General features: G+C 36.8%; 1 protein-coding gene across 1 annotated transcript in view; it reads right to left on the bottom strand.

Annotated features, from left to right (window-relative positions):
- Positions 1–14,893: 14,893 nt before the first annotated feature.
- The window catches only part of LOC139742931 (uncharacterized), a 34,751-nt gene continuing 23,577 nt past the window's right edge, over positions 14,894–26,067 (bottom strand). The window contains exon 5 of the mRNA XM_071653439.1: positions 14,894–15,231. Coding sequence (XP_071509540.1) covers positions 14,903–15,231 — 329 coding nt within the window. The 3' untranslated portion in view covers positions 14,894–14,902. The remainder of the gene's footprint in view (positions 15,232–26,067) is intronic.

The following is a 26,067-nucleotide window of genomic DNA, read 5'->3' as shown; positions in this document are numbered from 1 at the left end:
TGCCCAATGTTCAGCATTGACAAGGGTGCATTTGTGTCATTTTAATCCAGGCTGTGACATCATCGGTGTGCAGTTCTGCATGAATCAGGAAGAACTTAACTCTGCTGCTTCAATGGAGAGTGAATTTGTGTTGATACCCCTGGTAGTTTCTGGACATGGCAAGTTTATAAAACATTAAAAAAAAATCGAACTGCCATTTTGTTTGGATAAAGAATGAAGACTGGTTATTAGTTACGTAAGTTCACTGTTGTACGAAAGTGCAACTATTTCATAAATAATAGGATGAATGCTGTCCAGTGATCAGACAGGTGCATCCGTATTACTGTGTGATTCAGGGGAATAAGTTTGCAAGTTCGACGCACCCCAAGTATTATTCAGATGAATTGTTTTGAGCCTAATGTGGAAATTGCATTTCTCAGAATGATACGAGAAATAAACAGTTTCGCTCAAAGGTGCTTAACCTGTTGCATGCACAAGTTTTAAGATTGAAACCACACTGTTTGATAGAATGAATTGTTCAGAGGCAGATACAGATTTTGATTATATCAGAGATGCATTGACAATTATTATTTATTTGCTGTCATGTCCATTGTCCATGTATTGTGCATCCCCATGTACTTCCATATTGTGTCACCTTCTCTCATGCTTGTAAAGGGGAAGACGATGTAAAAGTAACATTGATTATCTCATGCTCCCATAAAGAGAAAAGGGTGAAAGCAGTCAATTATGCCCTAGACAATCTAAATTCAAAATTAAGAGGCACAAATTGTTGTGATTTTCGCACATCGGATTGAGTCAAATTCTGTGAAATTACAATTTAATCCATAAACTAAATCATCATTCAGACTGCACTTGAAGGGATAGTACAGTATTGGGACAGAGAAGGCTTAATAATTGTAATTAACATGTATACTTCATTGAGGAAATTCATCTGGCTCAAAATGGATGTGAAGTTTGTTACAGGAAACGTGTTTGAAAAAAAAAAAAAAATGTTTGGTTTGAGTGGCTTAAACCTTGACAGAATTGGTAGTTGTATGAGTGAAAAACAAGACACAAATGATGAAAAAATTGATTCAAATTTGATGGAGGGGATGATAACAATAATACCCTTTTATAGTATCTATTCCAGGCTTCCCACTTATTTATTTTCAAAGCTTGTGTCAAGCGGTTTATCTTTCCTCTGTTTTTTTTTTTCCCCCTTTGGTATAGTACAAAACCCAAATTATTCATTCTTGAGTGAGAAAATAGTTCGCAAGGAGGCAAGCTGTCACCAAGTGAATGCAAAATGATTTCAGGCAGCAATCTATTACTGTACTATCCCTTTAACTGCAAAACAGATGGCTAGTCTTTACTTCTGTGTTTGTTTTTACTGGTGTATAATTGTTAGAATTCACAGGATTCTTTTTTTTTCCATAAGGGAGCAATGCAACACAGTAAATAACGACACCTTCCAAGATGTTGAAAAGTGGATGGAAAAGACTGACAAGTCATAGAGACAAGTCTATACAGTCATTGGCCCTAGGTTTTGTATGACATTTGTGTATGTCACGTGTAGTGTACAGTTTTGGAATATCTTTGTTTTTTGCACTGCTGTAGAATATAGATACCATCGTTGGTGACAGATTTTGAAACATAAGAAATGCTCTTTAGGTCAGTGATGGGGGAGTGAGAGAGAGTGTGTGTCAGATTTTTAAAAAAGATAAATGAAACGAAGAAATTAGAGTGCAGTGAATGGCATTTTTTGTCAGAATGTGGACTTATGGGTAATATTTTATTTTTTGTCGTTGTTCTGAGCATATATTGTGCCGGTAAGTGAAATTGAAAAAAAAAAAAATGACCATCTCACCCATGCCATTTTTCTCTTAATTCGTAGACATGGAAATGAATGGATAAAGAAATGTGCAGTAACTTGATTTGGACCAATGAGAAAGCAGGACCAGAGCTTGATTGTATATATGCACTAACTTAAAGCAAAGGTGCTGTGACCTCCCCGAACCTTGGCCACCCTGCACGTTCCAGAGAGGCAGCATGCATGTGCTTGTTCAGTACCGAAATCATAATTTTAGCAAGTACATTGTCGAGATATTGTACATAGATTTTTAATGTGGAATGATTAGCCCTTTGCAGATTGAAGTAACGTGCACCGATCAACTTGTTAAGTATGCCCTGTATGAACTGTGTATAGTGTGTACTTTTTCGTTTTTGTAATAAGGTTTGTGTGTGTTTGAGTATTTTTATGAGCTTCCTGCCCCTCTGGATTCTGCTGTCTGGTTTTCACCCCTGAGGCAAAATGGAGTCAGCCAAGGCTGTGCCTGCTTGCTCTTTTTCGCCTCGGTCAGAACCAGTTCCTATTTCTTTCCAATGTCTAGAATTTTTGGCCGATTCCGACAGGGAACAAACTATCTAAATCCTAAAAGACGGATGAACTTTCTTGGCGAAAAAGAGTCTTATTATCTCTCTGTACAATTCCTTGAATGGATCACTAATTAGTCATGATGTAAACAAGAGAATTTCAAAAAGAAAATTTCAAAAAGAAACAACTAAAAACCTCAAATTAATTGTCTTGACTGCCGAAGAAAGAAGGACAAGAAAGTTTGCCAAGCATTCATTTATTTTGCATGAATGCCCTCTGCGTCTTGTGATTTGGCAATTCATATTCAAAAAAATTGATTCAGAGCCAGTGACTTGCTGTGTGCTACTACTACTCCAGTCATGAAACAAAAGATCTGAAATACTGCAAAATGAGTAATGAGGGACTATGGGCTCTTGTTGAGATGGTCATTTTTTTTTTCTGATAATAGGAGGCAAACTTCCATTTGGATCAGTGATATTTGTGTTGTGGCTGTTGCTATTTCCCCCCTATGTAAATTGAAAATATTATTTGCGTTTGAGAGATGCAGACTGTAATAGATGATTTGTAATCTTGAAGTGGGCACAAATGGAGTGGTGTTCCTCTACCCATCAGACTTGTGTAACATTTGAGTGCAGGGAGTCTTGGTTGATGTATTATTATTTTGATTTTTATTGATATTCTTGTCATTTATTTTGCTTTCCTTTGTCTTCAGTGTTGCTGTAGTATCAATGTAGTGAGTGCTGTCATATTCAAGCCTTCAGCCGGAGGATGGCATATTTGTGTTTCGATGGTTGCAATGTTCCCACGAATAAATCAAGAATATGGAATGTGTGCCATTAATCCTCTCCAGCTAATAGTGCCGCTCAAGGCAGCAACGAGAGTTGATGCACCACTAATTTCAGTGTATCTTTTTTTTATTTGCAGCAGATGCAGTTGTTGCATTTTGTCCACATATGCCCTATCCTGCAGTGGGCTTTGGATTTTGTTGGAACAGTAAACACTGGTCACGGTGTGTTTCCAGCGAGTCTCTGGTTTTTGTAAAGCCACGAAGATTCATGCAATATGGACCTCAATGGAACTTTTTAAAAAAAGTTTCAGAATGAGTAAATTAACAAAACTGAATATCCTGTCAGGTAATATAATGAAAGTCAGCCTTAAAAATGGAGGCTAGATCAGTCCTCAGTGGACACACAGTGGAAAAAGGCATGTCCAGATGCACCAGTATATACAATATGTGTGATACTCTCATTGACGCTGTCCGTGCAAATATTCCAGTCTTGCGTGTTGTAGTCTTGTAGTGTGACAACCAGTCAAGTTTTGACAGGTCAAATTAACCTTTGAATCAGTGTTTTTTGCAGATTTGTGTGATTAGAAGCATTCCACTTTTTTCCTGTACAAATCTCAATCACTTTGGATCAATCGAGTGATCTGAGCGATCAGGTCACGTGTAAACATGCAGAGGAAAGTGTGGTACCGGTGACACGTTTGTTTTTGTGTTTTCTTATTTGTAATGCCTAGGAGAAGAACCCAAGTGCTAAAAGATTGGAAAGCAAATTGCCAGGGTGTCAAATGCATTCCCTTCAACTTGCTTCAGGGTTCTTGTAAGACTCTTGGCACCACGAAAGACCCCTTCTTTTTCTTTTTTTGTGCAGTGCTAGCTAATTGCCGTATACCATACCCATGTAGAAGTTTGCCATATCCAATCAAGTTGCATAGTAGCAGTTCACAGATTAAAGGTTTATGGTCTGGAGCTTGTAGGGGAACATTATCTGGAACAGGAATTAGAAATGTGCAGGTTGAAATGATGAGCATAATTGCATGAATATCAGATCTTACATTTAATGAATCCATTTTTGGTTAAGAATGAGAAATCCAATGATATCAGAGATCACAGAGTGACCTTGTATAATGAAATTAATAAACTTGAATGCTGCATCTGAAAGATGTTTAGCTGAAGATCAGAAGATTATAGTGACAGTGGAATCAAAACTTGCACATTTGTAACTTCTTGTTCTCAATGGCTTCTCTCTCACACTCTTTTTCTATCAGATCTCAGATAAGATGACTTTACCACATGAATTGAAACAAAAAATTATAGAAAAAATGTATAGCTAACAGATTGTAGGTTCTATGTGAGGCTGTAGACAGATTCTCTCTAGTGGCATCAAGTTATTATTATTATTTTTTTTAACATCACTACTGCTCTTCCTTACTTGAAACGTCTGTACACGTAATCAGGTGCACAAAGAGGAATAGTCCGAGTTGAAGTGTGTTAGGAAAGCTGTTCACCATTAGATTTACCAAAAAGAAATGAGATTAAGCTTAAGGGAACTTTAGAAAGGCAAATGAGTTTCATTGACTCTGTCATTGTTGTAGCGTGTTTCCTCTCTTCCCTGCTCGTTTCTTGACTCTCTGTCGAAGAGGATCGAGGGACAATAACTCTGTGTGGCCTCTCAATAGAGGTAATGCTTGTCTATTTTGATTGAATTAATCCCCATTTTATCTGTTTGGGATTTATTATCAAAAATGTGGAAAATAGAAATGCCAAAAAAACAAAAACATGACACAACTGTGAACTTGTGTGTTTTGTTACATCAACGTGCACCAGTGGATTATTCAAGAGTATTGTGGTGTGGCGAGGATGTGTGTTTATGCATTGATTGTGAATTGTCAGCTTCCGACCAGCATAATCTGTGCCAAACTTTGATCAAAATCACATACACACAGTGACACACAAACAGACAGACACACACACACACAACTATACGCCTATATGTGCCATTCAATTAATGCATAAACTGACTTTGTACATACTACAGAAGTTAGTTACACGATGCGAAAGTGTGACATGTGATGTCGATAATAGAGGGACATGTACCCATGAGCATGTTTTATGAACTCTCAAATCTTTGTATTCAAAAGTTTGTCCTGCATTACCAATAGCTGAAGAATTACATTGCATGAGAGCACCAACTGGACCAACCGACTTCCTAGTTTCCTCAGACTAATGCTGGCAATATTTATCACCCTAACAATGCATTATCTAGCACCAAAAGCGATCTTTTCTTGTGGATCACAGGTATGAGTGATGTACTGGCCACAAATTATGAATTGTATGCCTCCTTCATGCAATAGTTATTACCTCCACCAAGGGAGGAGGTTATGTTTTCGTTACTGTTGGTTTGTTTGTTTGTTCGTTTGTTAGTTTATCCGTGTGCAAAATAACTCAAAAAGTAGTTAAAGGACAAGTTCACCTTCATAGACATGTGGGTTGAGAGAATGCAGCAATATTTGTAGAACGCATCAGTGAGAGTTTGAGGAAAATTGTACAATCCATTCAAAAGTTATGAATTTTTGAAATTTCTGCTCAGTCATGACTGGATGAAAAGACTACTATAGCTTGTGATGTCACATATGTACAACTCTATAAAGAAAGAATAAAGAAAATTCAACATATTTCCATTTTTCTCGCATAACAAAAGAAAACTCAACTTCTCTCTTTCGGGAGGCAGGGGGAATAATATTACCCCTAACATACGTCGGTAACAAGTCGAAGAAATTTGCACTTTATTCAAAAAGTAAAGTTTTGTGAAATTCTCGTTATATTTTCCTTATATCGTTGTACGCATGTGACATCATACACAGTAGTAGTCTTCTCATCCAGCAGTGATTGCGCAGACACTTTAAGAATTCATAACTTTTGAACGGATTTTCCGATTTTCCTCAAACTTCCACCAACGTGTTCTGCTAATATTGCTGCATTCTCTCAAACCTTACGTATATGAAGGTGGACTTTTCCTTTAACGGATTGGGATGAAACTTGCAGGAAAGGTTGAGAATGACACAAGTAACAAATGATTAACTTTTGGTAGTGATCTGATAATTTTTGGGGAATTTATGAAGGATTTTTGATATTTTGGCAGGTAGGGTCAATGTATTTGGGAGTTCAGGCTGCGTGTATTTGAGGTTTGCATGCGCGCACTAAAGTGCATGCTCTAGTTTCTGCTAGGGCGAGGCGCGCTGTGCAGCTGAGGGTTTATGACGTAACAAAGGCTTCTATATTGGGAAATCGGGCAGCTTTCAGCACACAATGCTATAAGTATGTATGGGTGGAAATAACTGATATCTCTGTGGAAGAACAAGATCAGTGGTCGAAATGAGCTGCATGCTTGGCAGAGGTCTGCGCTCTCAGAGTGCTTCTCTCGTTTTTATTGAAACCATTTATCGCAACAAAATGTTTCTTTTGGGTTACAGGGACACATAGTTGTAGGCTGAAGGCCACAGCAGTGATTGTGAGGGGATATTCTATCATAAAAATTTTTAAATCAGTAAAGTGATAGCTCATCATAAGGGAGCTTTAGATTTCGTGACGCGGACATTCTGAGGAAAAGAAAATCGAGTTCTATGCAAGCACAAAATTGCTTATCAAAATCGATCTTGCGTCGTCTGAATTTTCATGGTTGGTTCCAAGCCATTTTTGCATCCACTCAAATCACAATGCAGAGAGGCACTGATGCAAGGACCCTATGGGGACAACATTTTACTTGTGTAGGCTGCTTCCTAGCGTAGATGCAGGTAGAGAACGGCAAACATAATCGTTGGCTAAACATCCATGCCGCAAATCTAAAGCTCCCTATTACCACCAGCAGATGGCAGTTTACTACTAACAGCAAGTATATTCAGAGTGGTATAATCCCACAGATGCCAATACACTGTGGGCCCTTTATATGCAAAGCAGCTGTGAGTAGAGAGTTTTGATAGTCCAAGCCACTCCAGCTCAAGAGAAAAAAATTCACAGAATTGTACTCATTAAAGGGACTGTACAGTACTGGTTGAGGTAAGGATTCAGGTTTATAACATTTTTTGGTGAGATAATAAGAAATCTCTTATGAAATATGAAAGAGCATGTAACTTCAAGAAGGATTCAATGTTTATTTGATGAAAATAGGCCTTGAAATGGCTGAGATATGCAAAAAGGTGATCCTAATAAAATTGACAGGCCACGAGTTTTATTAGGATGTCTTTGTTTTACTCTGTTTTTAGATATCTCGGTCATTTCAAAACCGATTTTCATCAAATAAACTTTTGATTCCCCTAAGCATTGCATGCTCTTTAACAATTCATAGAGTGGCTTTGAAATATCTTGCAGGCTAAATCCTTACGTACCTCAACCAGTACTGTACAGTCCCTTTAAACCCACTGTGTGCTTTGAGTGTTGATTGACACAGAATATCCCATAGTATTGTAGTCACTGTTCAAAGTCCCTCGCATAGGAAGGGGTAAGCTTCATGTTCTTGTATCACACTATCCAACAAATGACACACCAAATCTGTACAACACAGTTTTGTTTCTTCTATTCCCACTGTCTGTTTTATTCATACGTACACAAAATTTACCGAATGGTTATTGCCATCATGATAAACAATTTTACCACTAACAATTAGGTTAGTGAAACCTATTCAAATACACCTGTCCGTTACACGCAACCAATCAGCCTACCCTATACAATCTAATAATGGAGACCAGAATCAAACATTGATGTGAATAAACACAGGAATGAGTAAGTAAGCAGGAATGTCCATGCTGAAACAAATACATATTGATATGTATGCCTTTCAAAGAAATCATAATTCTGTCCGCTGCATGCTGCAGTCTTTGACATAGAACATCACGCTGGAGAAAAAGTTGAATACAGCATAATAACTAAATACAAAGAAAAAAGACCAACATTGCAAAACACATAAATATCTCATTTTCCCCTCTACAGCTGAGAATTCAGGTAAGGTGTTAATAATTAGCACTATACGTGTAATAAATATGACATCTACAGAAATACATAAGATAAGACCAACGTAATATGCTTCTCCACTGATAGATTAATTCCCCGCAGTACATATTGCTCTAAGAATACATGACAGGAAAGAAGTGTATCAGTAAAATATATTAACATCAAGAAAAGTGCAAAGCAACATTTTCTTCTACATGTATCTTTCAAGAATACAAATGCACCAATTGGTAAAGATACCTTCTTGTTAGTGTGAATACACCTATTCCTGTAAAACAAGGTGTTTTGTTTTATTGTACTTACTTTTTCCTTTCCATGTATTGCAAAACTTATTTCTTGGAAATGATAGAGAATAAGATGATGAAAGAAAGACAGCCAAAATTGCACAGTACCTAAAGAGCCTAGAATTCTATCATTAATAAATCTAACTCAAAGTTTTATGCACATGAATTGAGACAAAGATGCAAATGTCAAAAAACATGTCAGCACACAAGGCTTGTAGTCTCAAATTCAGCCTTCCTACAATTCCCTACAACTACTTAACAGGTCACATGAAGATGTGAACAAAGGTTCTTTTTTATTGTATTTCACAACAGACATATGAACCAAACAGAAACTTGCAAGGATAAACAAGTTAATGATCAGCTCAAGCCATTACTCAGGTTCCTTCACTTCCACCACGATTTTGCCATCATCAGATTTAGATTCCTCCTGGAAATTTCCTGTGAAACACACGTACTTACAACTCAAGCACATGAGCACAAGCCGCTATAATTAAGAATTTGATGACAGTGCTTATAACCAACAATGTGAGACAACAGGCATGGTGGGAAACATACAAGGATCAGGTGACGGAGAAAGCAAATGATTTCACGTCTGTTTGCTCTCTATCACAAGACTCTTAGATCAGATAAGTGCAAGAATCGATACAGGATTTCTACTGATGCTTTTCATCCACTTCACAGCTACAAAGCTTGTGCTCCTTTGGTGTTCTGTATGCCCTGACAGGCACGGAGGTGGTGCTTCCACCCTTTCATTGACATCGTAAGTTGTCCACTGGCCTAGAAAGCACAGCTGGCAAGGAATATCATGGCTTACACATTTGAAAGTGGTATCACTATATAGATTACAAACATTGACATTACTCCATAATATATCAATAAACTGGCACAGAAGTAGTCCTGAAGGGACTATGGAAGGAAAAAAAAAGTCAATACAAAAGGTCTCCAGCCACACCACACAGAAAGAGAAACTACAACTCATTCTGATACAGAAACCAATATTGACCATCAATAGCCACTCAAGTGCAGGTGGCTGTCGTAACAGGTCACATGAGTAGTTTCATCGTTCCGAAAGGTATTATATACATATATGCACATGTTTATTCTTAGGCATTGCTTCAGAGGAATAATTTATCCATAAAGAAATGGAAGAAAGTCTGATGATATAACAAATCCTACACTTTTAGCACTCTATACTACATTGTACAAACTAATGTAGAGAGTAGACTGCATAACATAAGTGTTCATATGCTATTTACCAAACCATGGTACATTGTACAGCCAACTCCTGCTATAACGAAATCCTCGGGAGCGGCAGTTTTCTTATACTGAAATTTCTAAATAGCCGAACAATAAAGTATAAAATAGTAAAAAATAATGACTTTGGGAACAGAATTTTCACCTTGTTGTAATAAGATTTTTGTCATAAATGCATTTGTTTTAACAGGAGTGCACAGTACACACAAATCTTTTATGGCTGAGAAACCATCAACATGCCCAGGTCACAGTGTACACAACAGACTATTTAAGTGTGATATGCTAGTCCCTAGAATACCATCATTGACTGATATATTACAGATCATACACATCTTTGCCATTCACTGCATACATTACGACTACAGATGAATAGCTCCCTTTTGGGCTAAAATCATGGTTTCTTCACTACCAGATGAAATAAAAGCTTATTAATATGTCATATGTCAAATTCACTCACGTCATGAGATTGTACATCATAGATTTAAAACCTACAAAAGAAAAAAAAAATCACTAAATAGGTTTAATCTTAAAGAAACTAATACATCTTGACACAATGGAAAAGAAAATTACCATAGAATTATATATGTTTCTCTATACACCAGGAATTAGTGAACCTCAATTATATGAACATGCTTCTTATCTCTCACTAATATTTGAATACATTATGTATGTAGGTGAAGTATTGGCACATCTACCTGCAACTGTTTGTTTGTTTGTTCATTTGTTCATTTTTTTCCCCCGGGGGGAGGGGGGGGGGGGGGGCAGTGTCTTCTCCAAGGCATGAGACAAAAGGAAAATATGGTTGCACTGGGGGGGGGGGGGGACTCAAAGAGGTGTGGTTCATACAGAGTTAGCTCATAAAAATGCCCTTTGTCTACAGGTGATTATCCTGATACATCTTGACAGTACAATGTGTACATAGGGTGGTATTCTGAATTGTGATAGACGGTATGTAAGTGATATCTTTCATTTCAAAGGCTTTATAGAATAGTAAGTCACTATCGCATCACTACGTGGCACTGAGCAATATGTAGTACACTTACTTAATAGCCATGAAAACTAACACTGAACTAAACACTGACAGAACTGAAGCAGACTTTCAGATGAATCTGTGTGTCAAGAAACCAAAATATATACTACCCCCCCCCCCCCCCCAACAGACTAGCTGGAAATCAGGGGAAGCAGAAGTGTTCTAGAAGAGCTGCTAAAAACACAATTTCCATTTCCTTTACGATCCCAAACTTAAGTGTAATGTTGAAGAAGAAGAACTGCTCTTTCAGAAAATATAAAAAACTAAAGATCATATATATTATATGCATTATCACATCCTAGATCTTGTGATAAAGTGGTAGACTGTCAATTTTAGTTATCATGGAGCATGTCATATACACTTGATCCCAACATCAGCAGCATGGTGAACTTTTCGAAATAGTCTGTAAAAACCCAAACCCCGACAATCGGCTGATTGCCACACATCATGTGCATAATTAATCTCATGGAATGATTTCTGCTTATAAATGTGATGCACCAACAAGCATTGTGTAGCACAATGCAATACAAATTTAGAAACTTCTGATTACAAACCCGTGACCCTGAGAGACCTATGAAAGATTGAAACTGGAAGACTGAGTAAGTTGTACTCTTGAAAGCCCTACACCTGTGTCTGCGTCAAAATCAAACTTGGCGTCACGACATGGAGCTGTATGATGACGCTTACGATAGTTTCGTTTTGTCGATGATGATGAAACTTTGTGTTCAAAGTCCATTAAAGTGGAATGAGGTATGACTAGGATTACTGGTCGGCGAGACCCATAGAGCTCAGATATCCTTTCTATTTCTCTCTTTTTACACACAGAACAGAGTGAGAATACCACAAGAACATTGTGAAAGTTTGCCATGATCTCACACCCATGTGACAGAGGACACATTTTTCTACTGATGACATACCTGGTACATACAAGCATGTACCCACACAAATAGTCATCCATATTTATATATAAACATGCATGTACTCATCATCTACAATATATTACTTAAGGTTGAATTATGTACGTCATGACTATTATTTGGCAAAGCACAGTAGAGTATGTTATTAGAGTAGCTGTGAAGTTTAAATGCCCCTTATTATTATTATGGACATTATATATATATATATATATATATGCACATGGTTCTTTTTGTGATACCGAAAGGAACAACACTTGTCCTATGTTGTCATAGCTGCAGTAAATACTTTTTCTTACTCAATTAATTTTCCACTTAGTGCATTCACCTGATCCACAAGAGCTAAGCGGTAACATCGTGGTCAACCATTAGATATCTTTACCCACTGGAGACTAGCTCCGACTATACTTGGGCAGGTATCGATGGGAAATGCGTGTTGTAGCAAATTTAGCCCGTCCTCAACGGGTTAAGACTACATTTTAGACAAGACCACCTTTTCTCACAATCTCATATATGTTAACCCGTTGAGGACAAATCCCAAGTATACTCAGGCAAGCATCTATGGGAAATGCATGTTGTAGCAAAAGCAGTCCGTCTTCAACAGGTTAAGAAAAATCCATTCTGAAGTATCACCCAATTGCTTACAGGATCCCAGGTGTGCCATGTATCCCACCAACTGGAGTGACAATCATTTAAAGGGATCGTATAGTTTTGGTTGAGACCTAATTTCAGGTTTCTAACATTTTTGGGTGAGATGATGAGAAACCTCTTATGACACATGAAAGAGCATGCAATTCTATGAAGAATTCAACATTTATTTGATGAAAATTGGTTTTGAAATGGCTGAGATATCCAAAAAAGAGCAATTCTAATAAAGTGTGGGACCCACACTTTATTACGATCGCTTTGTTATACTTTGTTTTTGGATGTTTCAGCCATTCCAAGCCTGATTTTCATCAAATAAACTTTGAATTCCTCTTAAAATGGTATGCTCTGTACTATATCATAAGTGTTTTCTTGGTATCTCGCAAAGAGTTAAAAGCCAAATTCTCGTCTCCACCAATACTGTACTATCCCTTTAACCCAATTTCCTTATGGGGACCAGGTTCCCAAAATGTAGACGAGAATGTCTGCATTCAGGGCCTACATTCATGTTTATTTGTGTTATAAATGCTGACCAGAAAAATGACTTTGATTGAAAGATTTGAGTTTCTTTTATCAATATCTTTTCTTTGTCAATATCAAAACTGCTTTTATTTTTGTCCAATTTACCCTTTCCAGTGTAGTAGTGTGCTTGTTTTGCCATAAAACTTGTACAAAGACGTATGTAGCAATCAAGGCTGAGCTCACTAGATTTTAACTTTCGCTGACCCCATTTGGGTGCTTTTATGGTGTGTAACAAAAGAGCTTGTGAGCCCAGCGCATGCTCTATTCATATCCCATGTCCAATTGATATTTTGCATTGCTCTATAGCACACTCGGTTGACCATGAAAAGGGGATACATGTACTGCTTGACTGTTTTTGCACAGGTTGCCTTCACACAGGTTGCCTTCTCACATGATTGTCACTCCAGTTGGTTGGATACATGGCACTCCTGGGATCCAGTAAGTAAGGGGGTGATACTTCAGAATGGATTTTTCTTATCCTGTTGAAGACGGACTGATTTTGCTACAACACGCATTTCCCATAGATGCTTGCCTGAGTATACTTGGGATTTGTCCGCAACGGGTTAACATATATGAGACTGTGAGAAAAGATGGTCTCGTCTCAAATATAGTCTTAACCCGTTGAGGACTCTGTGTGCTCTTCATTGATGTGCAAAAAGAATCTCATCCACGGGCATTGGAGGTCCTCAGAGAATTGTGGAATGGATTAACGACAATGGCTTCAAGATGTGAAACAAATATTTGATGACATACTCTCCTTCCTCACTCATGCAGGGAAGAGACAAAATTTCACAACTTGTGTCACCCCTTGTTCCTTAATATTCAGACTTTAATCCATAAATACCCAGTCTGAAGACACGTGAATTCCAACTATAATAACAACACCTTATCTACCCCAGAGAATGATATGTTTGATCAGGTTGGGTTGGTTCTCAGCATTCCTCTATAGAGGAAGCCATTCAATATCTAATGTACACTTGTACATTTGAAGAATTTGAATGCAAAAACAGACAGACACCATTTTCATATTTTCTTTCAAGGTCATCATCATCGAATAGAGAAAACAAAATTTTTCTGATGATACTGCACTCATTACATGACAAGATATACTTTTTGATGACGCTACCAATATTACCACATACACTTTCATTATTTTTTTTTTTTTTGTATTTTAGCAATTTCATCTCAAATATTTCAAATTTATAAACATGGATATTATATTGATTTTTGCAATTCAATTTTCCACAAGTTCCCTTGATGATATCAAGAAGAGATTTAAATATTGAAATAATACTCTTCAATGTGCTTCATGGCATCATATTGCTTGATTGGTGACATCTTGTATGTTCTCATTATCTGGTATAGTGGGCAGTCATAGAACCACTTCTTCTCAATACTATCAGATGTGAGAATGGTATTAAATACCATGGGAATACCCAAAATGCACAATTCTTGTACTCAATTCCAATTCCCATGTGAACCACAAGGTTAGGAGATGACTTACGGGAAATAATTAGTCAACAAACGTGACTACATGCACTGAAATTTTAATGACAATCTGATTTTGGCCGAGTTCAGACATTTTCATTCAAATTTCCAAATGGAATGTGATTTCATAAGGAACCCAATGATTTCTATTCTATTGAATAAATTCTCACCTGTAGCTCACACTCTGAATTCACTTCCCACAAACCTTCTACCTTACAACGTAAAAAAAGAAGAAGCTCACTTGAGCCTTGGGCTAAGATGAGCTAAAACATCCTACAAAAGTTAACTCAAATAGACTCGATGTCCATTTGACACAAAGATGTAGTTGATTTCAAGACTGCTGTCAAACACAGCTTGAGGGCTAACTGTGTCATGACCAAACTGATAATCTAAATGTCAACTCTATAACACAGGGCTAAGGTCAAATACTTGAGGCAATTGTGCATAGTCTACAGACCGCCGGGACCGGGTAGAAAATATAAAGAAAGAAGAAAGAGGGAGTCAGAAAGAGAGACTAAGAAAAAGAAGGAAGAAGGTAAGATGGAGATTGTCAGGAAAGAAGGGGGTGGAGAGGGAGAAGGGGGGATAGAAGGAGGGATGCCCAAGCGGCCAGGGTGTCAGGGAGTACTAAGGAGGATATCTGGTGAGCCCTGCATCTCCTGCTGGATCTACTTCATCATCTTTAGGCTCCCCCTCAAACGGGTTGGGGGGCTGTGGTTCCACCTCCCCACCGGGATACCGTGCCTCATTCTCCGACCGGTACTGGCTCTGCCTCGACTCGTCTGAGGCGGTGCTTGGGGTGGCCATACTCCGTTTTGCGTCCTCATTGTGGAAGCGGCCGTAGGTACGGCTACCGACCCGTGTCTGGCCGGTTTCCTCTTCTTCTAGGTCATCCTCTGGCCGGATGCGGTAGGTTCTGATGATGTAGACCAACGCCAGAAAATCTAGGATTGCTCCTGTGGTAATGAAGGATTTGAAAGCAAAAATGAAGAGTTTATAACATCAGCAATATTGCCTTGTGCAGCATAAAAGAGAAAAAATTAACATAGTCTCAGCAATGTGATATCATACTGTACAAGTATCTCACTCACTCCCTGATAAAGAAAAATAAACATACAACCATGGCACAGACACACAAATACTTAAAGGCAAACTTCTTGCAGAAAATTAGCACTAGCACTGCATCTTATTTTTGTATGCAATGATTTATCCCAAAGCAAACGATCTTGATGCTTCCAATACAGAAATAAAGTCATAAATGTTGAGTCATTAATGTTGATAGACATCTTTCACAAGGAATGTTACTGACTGTAAATCCATGAAATTATCATGATAAATGTTGCATACTTCACAACACAATTTTCATGACACTTTTTATGCAAACTATTCATTGAATGTAACATGGATGCAATGATCTACACAAATGAATATTACCAGCACTGGCTGTGGCGTATTAATCTCCTTTGCAAGCCTAATACATTGGACTCCCATATAACGAAGTCCTCGGGACCGGCAGTTTTCTTTCGTTATATCGAAATTTCGTTATAATCGACCAAATAAACAATAGAAATATATAGAGTGGATAATGTTGCAGCCTGAATTATTACTTTGTTGTAACCGGAATTTCATAGTAACCGTGTTTATTATAACGGGAGTGCACTGTAACTGTACTTTTAATCATTTTTTCCCTATTGCTTCAGATTGTACAAATCAAAATGGAGTCAATCATTTCATCAGCATGAATGTAGCTCTAGATTGTTTATAGTGTCCAGATGTTCCTGAGGTAATGATTACAAACTGGATGTGTTTGGAGAAGACTTCATCAAACTAGATACCTGACAAGGACAAGAGTGTTGGATTGGACAGGGGAAGGAGAGGCAGCATAAACCAACAAATTCTGGGGTGGTATTCTGAGGTTGTAATTAAGTGTGCAATTAACTTCGTAGTTAAGTCGAGAAGTTAACAGGCCCTTAATCATGAGCAACATTGGTATTCTGAGGACGTAGTTAAGGTATGATTAAGTCCCCTATAATTAATCTTATGTTCCTCCCATCTAATTGTTATTCCATCCAATCAGATACGTTGTTAGAAGCCAAAATGATGATTACGCGCCCAAATATTCCCTCAATGCGCGCTCGTCTACGCCCTCTGTACAAGTAATTACAACCCAAGAGCTCCATGTGCACACTCCTGTCTTTGACTACAACCCTTCACCTACAGACGCGAAGATCTCAACCTCTTTGCCCATATAAAATAACAAAATTTCTTGAAGATCGCCTATATTTATTTTTTCTCTGAATTTTATGGATTTCATGACAACAAGATTCAACCGCTCCTCAGTTACTGAAGATGGTAAGCATTGTTGTAGCTGAGAAAAAACACTAATGCTTGATACCGGGGTAGTTAATGACACTCATTGGTATCATTAAGTTTTCCATTAACTTTCACACACGCTCAGAATACTGATTTCTAATTAACTCTGTGATTAAGTCCTCTCAGAGGTGCACGCGCATAATGCGCAAGCGCGTAAGACTTTCCCACCAAAACGCTTGTTGTCATGGTAGTTAATAAACCCCCTACTTAATCAAGCACTCAGAATACCGATTCGCTAATTAAGTGCTAATCAAACGCTAATTAAGTCCTCAGAATCTGGCCCCAGGATTTAAAGTGGATGCACCACATAAAATACAGCTGGAAGGCTTACATGATCTGCTTTGTATGTATGCCGGCAGATACAGTATAGCGTATCAGTAAGCTTCCATGTAAAGTGATTTATGATATTTCATATTGTAGAACACCTTTATCATATATCCACTCAGCTCTCCAGAAGAGATTTGCATTGCACTGTTTTGGGTTGTGTTACACAAGATACAGCACAGTCCGACCTCTGTTATCTAGCCATGTAGGGACCGGCGTCTGTCTGGATATACGCAATTTGGTCGGATATGAGAGAAACAAATAAGTACAAGCATAGGCTGCTGACCAAGTAGTAGCTACGTAGTGTACACCACAACAGAATAACATTGTAATTTATGCCAGCTTACATACAATCAAATTCATGAAATTGAAAAATTTTACTATAAAATTCATCATGTTTCTGTGGGGAATATCATAGGTAAATTGTGCGAGTTTTGTAGGAGTTTCAATTGTGTTTGAAATTACTTTTTATTTTTCCTCGTCTTCACTGCTTGGAGGTGTCCAGATAACAGAAAAGTCCAGATAAGAGAGGGCTGGATAATCCAGGTCGGACTGTTCTCCCCACGTGAGCAATAGATGAATGCGACAGAGGTCCTGATTTTTCCACCAATGCATTCACATACCAGGGATGCCAAGTTCAAACAATTTTTATGAGTGAGATTTTCATAACTCGGCGCGCGAATGTGCGCGCAAGCGAGGGTGTAAGGAGGGGTTTTCCCCCCTGTGGCCTCCCACGGTAGGGAGCTTTTTCAATTCTTAGCTCTTAATGGTACGATCAGGTGACCATTTTTTACTTATTTTGAAAGACGTAAGGGAAATATACCTTCAATTGCAACTATCACTTTAATCTTTTGAGAGCAATGCTCCTTATTATAGGCCCAAGTTGCAGACTTCGTCCAATGCGTGAGAAAAATGGGTGCCATTGCGTGAGATCGTGATACAGACCATAAATGCTTGAGTCTCACGCAAAATGCGTGAGACTTGGTAGCTCTGACCTACAACAAAATTTGGCTGAGTCAAAGTTACAAAGTCGAATATGAGCTGAGTCAAAGGAAAAACCCAGTCCCCTTCACTTGAGATACATGAGAAAATGACTGCATGAGTTGAAGTGGATGAGTCTCCCTAAAGATCTCACGATGCAAACTTGCATCATACCACATTGAGCGCTACACACAACTCCAATGTACTCTCCTTGTTTTCTACATGTGTACATATGCCTGTCTACAACCAGCTGTGACCAGTCAGTTCTGGTTGGAAGCCATAAGATTTTGTGACTGGCTGTGATTCGTGTGCTACGATGTGAATGAGTAATGCTAATAGATAAGGCAATTGCATAACAACTAGACTGTCTGAATTGAACCTTTCGCTAGCAAAGCAGCAATGATCCACAACTGATACACAGTGACACACATGTACATACATTGTACACACACACACACACACACACACAGAGATTAATGTATTAATTTTTGCATTATTAGCTTTTGTCTTGTAATATGTTTGTGTGTTGTCTTTCCATGTAATATAATTCAATCAACTTAATAGGAAGCATCACACAGTTTAATGGACAAAATCTATGTTTACTGTAAAACGAGGAACGTACGTGTGCATTTTAATTTTGTGAATTTTGCGAGAGCCAAGATTCACGAAATTAAAATGCACACAAAAGTTCTTGTCTACACTCTATGCATTGAATGTTAGAGGCAACTCGTGAATATTTCATGCCGCGAAAAAGGCCGTTGCTCCAATTCGTGAAAATTTAATGCTGCGAAAATATCGTGTTTTATAGTAGTTTATAGCAACATACAACATACACATTATGCTTAAAGACCTATTAGCTACACATGGGTAATTATGGCATGTGGACACTGGTCATTGATTCAACTGGCTGCAAGATTATTGCAGGAATCTGACTGTAAACTGCTGTATATGTAAACTACTGTATATACAACATATTAAAAGGGTCGAATTTTTCACGAATTCAGACTTTGCAACAATTTTGTGAGTGATTAAATTCGCAATCGTGGAGCACAGTACTGAGCAGAGAATCCTATGATTGCACATGCACGTCCATGTACAGGATTAAAGTTAATATTTTCCCATGTTTTTAAATTCGCCAACAGCACTTGATTTGCGAAATTTGCAAAAATAAAAATCTCGCAAAATATTTGGCATATAGAGTCTGCTGTCTCCAGTTTTGATACATCTCAAGTGTTTAAGTGAGATTTTTAAAATGATTTCTATGTGTCCAAAAAAGGGGACAGATTTAAAAGTCTCAGAGTTTGAAACTGGTGGTACACAAGAAAATAAATGTGAATGATTTTAGTAAATGTATGCAAATAGTGATTGATTTTATGATAATTCAGAATGTCAGTAAATAATTTCACATGGTGTAAAAAACCTAGACATCTCTGGGCCCTCTTTATGAAGAGTTATAATTGATTATATTATTGATTTCGAATGTAAATCTATGGCAGCCTGTGTGGTAAGGAAATCTATAATTGATTATATCTTTTGATAAAATGGGGCCCAGATTAGTCAGTGTGGACACACAAAAAAAAGCTAACACATGCCCCATTTTGAAGCCATCAAAATGGAGGTGTGTAAACAGTCTAACAAAACTGATGCCAGACTCTAGGAGCCACGAGATTCTGTCTACCACCACAGGGGGTCCATTTCATACAGATGTTAGCAATTGTTGCAAGCTGTAATAATTGCAGTAACCATGGCAACTATTCATGGAGAGGCTGTTTCCTGGATACAATCTATTGGGTAGTAAAGGTACTGTTTACCATTGGGAGCAGTGATTTAGAAAATGTTAAAGATATCACATTTGATGCATAGTAGCTAAGGTCAGTTGTATCACAAAGCATCCTATCACATTAAAATTTCTTAATAATGCCTAAAATATAAGGAGATATCACTATTTTTCCGACTAAACCATAACAGTACACCGTTTAGTCTAGAAACATTTTCATTACAGCTATTGTTCACATTTTGTATATTTAACAATACTTAACACTGATTACACTGATTTAAATTTTTACATGGGTTGTTTCTATCCTTAACTCACATTTTAGAACTATTTTGAAGCACTAAAGTTGGGTTTTTGTTTCATCTGCAAATGATAAATACCTAATGCTTTTAATTATTGTGGACAATTTATGAATGGAGATGAACCACACACAGGTTGAGGCCATGGCTACCGATGTGGGGCTGGCATTTCATAGATTTTCACAGACTGGCAGCAATCTGATAATGGATTAATTTGAGAAGTGACATCCTAGCTAGAAAGCTAATTTCTTTTCAATGCAGAACATGTTCTCCAGGTGACAATGTCACTAGCAAAATCCATAGCATATTGTTTTGCATTGTCTGTGAAAACAACAACCAAAAAGTATTGTCTCATTACAATAGGAAGAATAAGTTTTTAACCTGTCACTGCATCAAGTGAATATTTAAACACTGACTTACTATCATACCATCAAATATTGACAATTTTCCCCTTTTTTAATTTTAGAGGGTGAGGGGCAGGAAAATGTGAATACCAGGTATAGTTGGTTCATGTTTTCCCTTTTAACTTAATCACAATCCCATCATTGAGATCACAACAAAACCATGCAAAATGTTTGCTCACATACAAGGCACTTCAATTGTGGTGTTTGAAAAGCTCTGCTATTAATTAAAGTAGCTAACATGAAGGGCTCCATAGCTGCCTCCAACCAGCTGGGGAAACTATTTTGATATAGTTTTAGATTTCATTGTTTTACTACCTAAATGATTTTCTACATTCATAAACGATCTTCTCTTGAGGTTTTCACATCACATTGAAAAGAATTCACAAGCTTTAAAAGAATGAAACAAATCATGCAGATCAATTGCTGTAAGAAGACTTCAAACTTTAATTGGCAAAGAACATGGAATGTTTAATTTACAAATATATGGAATGCTAGTAATAGAGACTGGCACATTCTTTCATATTTTGCACTCAAATAAACCCTATAATGGGAAGCACACTAGATATTACTACAATCTTTGTACATCTCATGGACTGATAGCATCACTGTGCTGTTTGTAGTGGTATCACACTGCAAACTAGATTTATTTTCAAAGGGCTAGACATCCTGCTTTCAATTTGAGTTAACAGTGCCGCATTAATAATCTTCTCAACTTGATCTTCACACATATTATGACTTTTTAAAAGACATAAATATTGCAGTTGAGGAGAATGACAAGAACCAATAATTTGAACATAAAATATTATGCTCACATTTCCGGATGGTTCATGATGAACAAAATTGTAATTGTTCCTATCTTTCATAATTTGCATTTATAAACATTGACCATTCATCTGTACTTAAGTATATAGATGAACTTTAATTTCTTACCATATTAATTACATTTATCATTATTATCATTATCATTATTATTATTATTATTATCATCATCATCATCATCATTATTATTATCATTATTGCAATTACTGTAATCACTATTATTATTTTGATTATCAAATTTTGTTTCTCATTCTCTTTCTTTGAAATCAAATCTACTTTTGCAAGCAACTGACACCTGGCAAGGAAGGCACACAAGGAAATTCTCACCTGTGGTTTCACTAGCTGCACTTTGGAATGTTTGTAGTCTTTACACCCTCTGTTTCATAGCCAATCTTTTTCTGAGAAGGTCAATTTTTCTGACACAGAATCTCAATTCCAATATTACACCTAGCATACAAGACCATGCAAACATACTTTAAAATTGAATTAATCAACATACTTTTAATAATATCAATGTCAAAGTTACATGAAGTTGTACAAGAACCAAGTATGCACATAAAGTCTGTGCCTGACCATTTTAGATTCAAAGGAATCTCCACCTCGTTTTCATGAGAGTTATTCTCAGTGAAAATTGGTTAGTAGCATCATAGTAATAGATCAAGAAATATCTGAAGAAAAACAGTAAATTGAGATAGTTATGACTGTTTGAATGCCAGCACACCATTCTGAGGACACATCAAACTGACCTTCTCGCTCTTATAACTGTACAACATGCACTAGGTATTATTTCACTCAGTTACGATCACACAGCCACAAATTGATTTTTTTTTCTTTTTTCTTTCTTTGACTGAAGGAACTAAGTTTATAATGTCCTTGATATTGAAAAGTTGTATGAAGCCAGTAATCATTTCCAGATGTAAGACTGGAAAGGTTAGAGACATATTCTATGTAAAACAAATAAGTACTATTTACAAAACAGACATCATAAAACATGTGGGCCTTTTCAATCTATCCACACAATGCAATGCTGAATAATTTACTTTACTGTGAACTTAGCTTCTCCATTTCTGCCTAACATTTCTAAATCTTTCACTGACCTATTCCTACTGATTTGTTGGTAGATATCTTACAAATTGTGTGTGTGTGTGTGTGTGTGCATGTGTATGTATGTTTTTAAACATTATTTTGAACTTCTGGTCAAGAAGCATAAGACTATGCTATAAACCAGAAAAACAGAGGCAGTGTCTCCACTTACAGCCAGAAATAAATATCATAAATATCCTAAAGAAAGACAATAAATACTGATGTCTTATATTGAATTCTACAAATGTAACAATTCCCAACAATCATCCTTAATAGCCTTGTTACCCAAGAATGAAAGTTCCTGATTTAATCAGTGTTCAAGTTATACTGGCAAGATAAGAAAAAGTAAACATTATATGCACTCAAACTTTTGATAAAGCTACTCGGGAGGAATGTGTCAGGAATGCATTAATATTACAGATAGTCACATCTACTCTTGATACATCGTCTGTAAAACTATGTGTACGATTTGTTCGATTGCCGCTTTACTAGTTCTGGACTATTCTATTTTATGAAAAAGAGTCTTCAGGAAAACACAAGAATACAAACATTTCAGATCATACACAGTAGAAGACTACTGCAGACAGAAGAGTTGCATGTGACAAAATGCCCTTTAAAAACAACAGAAAAACTAACTAAATGAATTGAAATTCTACCACACAACTATATGTCAGCAAAGAAATATTACTAAATGTGCACACTGTCATGTTGATGTATTCATCATTTAAAAGTGTACATGTGTTTCATTTTGTCCAGTCAAAAGAATGAAAAGATTTGATTATAATCTTGATCATTTACTAAGCAGCACTAAATCTGAATAACTTTAATATAACAGCATGACAAGCTGACAAAAACAGCAACAAAACATGTATACTCAAGCATTAGAAATATTCTTTAAAGGGAAGGTAAACCCAAAGAGCAATGTGGATTGAGTGAAAGCAGCAACATTAGTAGAACACATAAATGAAAGTTTGAGGAAAATCGGACAATCGATGCAAAAGTTATGAATTTTTAAAGCTTTGGTGTTGGAACCGCTGGATGAGGAGACTACTAGAGGATATGACGTATGAGTGGACAACAATACAAAGAAAATATAAAGGAAATTCAACAAAAATTCACTTTTCTAGAATTATGAAAGAGCAGTGGACCAACCGCTTTCAGAAAGCAGGGGGAATAATTGCTACCCTTAACATATGTCAATATCAAATTGATGGAATTTGTACTTTTCATGAAAAATGGATTTTTGTAGTATTTTCTTGGTATTGTTGTCCACTCATACGTCATAACCTCTAGTAGTCTCCTCATCCAGCGGTTCCAACACCAAAACTTTAAAAATTCATAACATTTGCATCGATTGTCCGATTTTCTTCAAACTTTCACTGATGTGTTCTACTAATGTTGCTGCTTTCACTCGATCCACATTGTTCTTGGGGTTTATCTTCCCTTTAAATGCTAGAGTTTCCTATTTCTACTACCAAGGTGTAACAGAAATTTACTGAGGACAAAAATCTCATTATGAAAGTAAATAATGATAGTGATGGTAATTCTAAAATGCCATAAAAAATGTTTTGATTTCAAAAGAATTTGTAGATAGCAGCTTCAATATCAGAGAAGTACAACATTCAGCCCACTGCATTTGGAAATGGCGATTTTGTAACATACTAGTATGATATGTGTGGGACATCTTTATTTCTTAGAGTCAATGAATTCCTCTATGATGCATTGCAATATTACTTTGTTTTTACAGCACACTCTTTCTTTCAAAGGAACAAGCCTCCAGAAGCCACAAAAAGAGAGGATTTGTATTAAAGCAACACATTAACCTTACTTTTCACCATTAGCTGCAGCACAGCAGTTTAAGATGAACTTTCACACATAATGTAAGTGCTATCTGGGCAAGCTTGATGTCAGTTTTTAATGAATCTATGTCGAAAAATCAGAGGGTTAGCATGTTTGAATACTACTGTATCCTTTTCCTTTGCACACAAGTGCAATTGTTTCTTTTAATGCCTGATTAGTCTTCATTATTTCAGCAAGAAAAAAGTTACTCATTAAATAATATTTCATGACTCCAGAATTCATACCGAAGTACTATTCAGGTTTCAAACTCCAGGAATAACATAAACCATGTCTTGACATTCTGTTTTTAATTTGTTTGTTCTTTTTTATATGAAATTCTATTTTTCTTTGTGATCATATGATCCAGTAGAAGTATATGAATTTCACCTTGAAAACATAATCAGAAAGCAATAAAACATGTACACAAGGAATGGAAGAAACTGATTATGTATTCTCAACAGAGCAAACCCAAATGTGAAACCAGCACCAAAAACATTTCCAAAACTACCAGTACCAGCAAAAATACCACATACCAAAACAAAATATATCAAATGCTAATAAAGGGAGTGTTTAAGCAGTGCACACAATGTAGCAACCAATAACATACTTGTGTGAATGTCTTTTCTATGCACCGACTAGATAATCTACTGTATGGGTATTCACTAAATTATACTGTCGTTGATATTGGCAGCAACAACACGTACAAAATGGTGATATCTTTATCTAACAACTCTCTGACATACATTGTGTACTCATAAATCTTTAATATATTCATTTTTGTGATATCAAAAGGAATAAATATTGTCCACAGCATGAAATGCATGTTAAGTTGTAATGACCAATAAAAGAGGGAGGGAGCTGTACACGTAAATCCTAATATAAAGTATTGTTAAACTCATTTAAGCATTAAGTTTACAATACCTTCATGTACTAACTAAAAGACAATATAGCTCTTGGCAAATAACTTAATATGCATTAGTGCATGTAATCTGGATCACATATCAACAAATATGTTCAATTCCCAAATTCTATAACTCACTCTCTTTTTAAATCTGATTTTAATGAAATCTGCATTCTTTTTTTTTTTTTAATATTTCACTCTGTATTCCAGTCAGCCAGAAGAATGGAGAGGATTTTCACTGGAAGTGAATAAGTTTTGTTTTCCATGAGAGTAATAGGAAATGGTTAGTACTGGCCTAACTTGTATGCCCCATGGTGTGTTAGTTTCTAGATGTTAAGATGGCTATATTGGTCCCTCCGAACAGAACGCTGCTCCTCCGTGTAACCATCGTAGTAATAACGGAAGATGTATAAAACAGCCAGGAAGATTAGAATAGAACCTGGGTGGGGTTAGAGTGAGAACCAAGGAGAGATAGAAAACAAAAACAACTGAACAAATCACACCATGGGAAGAAGGCTACTCATTAACTTACCAAAAAAAAAAAAAAAAAAAAAAAGAGAAAACATAGGATGCAGTTGTGAATTTACATCTACATGTGTTAGGTAGAATGAGGTTATGATCTAGTTTTAGCAGACACCATTTTGGCTTGCAGGGATGGAAGTGAGGTTGGTGAGATTTTGATGAAGATGGCGCACATGAATACAGTTATGATCACAAGGCTAACATAGTACCCTTGGCACTTGATTTACAGAGGCATTGGTACAAATTCTATTGAGCCAAGCAACAAACACTATTCCTGCAAGTATGGTGTGTGCACATCTGAGCTTATGGCATTATTTCCTTTACACTGATCTACAAACATTTGTACTGCATGGACAGAATTACTGTCCTGTGGAATTCCCCAGTGTTCATTTAATAAACAAAGACTACAAATGTCCATGTATTTGAAAAGTATAATATAAGCCCCACTGAACACATTCAAATTAAGCGATACA

Source organism: Diadema antillarum, unplaced genomic scaffold (genome assembly GCF_040938485.1).
Source record: "Diadema antillarum isolate AM-2024a unplaced genomic scaffold, OU_Dant_1.0 seq00001037_RagTag, whole genome shotgun sequence".
In the NCBI taxonomy this organism is placed as follows: Eukaryota; Metazoa; Echinodermata; class Echinoidea; order Diadematoida; family Diadematidae; genus Diadema; species Diadema antillarum.
The sequence above is the reverse complement of the archived record's forward strand: the minus strand, read 5'-3'. Positions and strand labels throughout refer to the sequence as shown.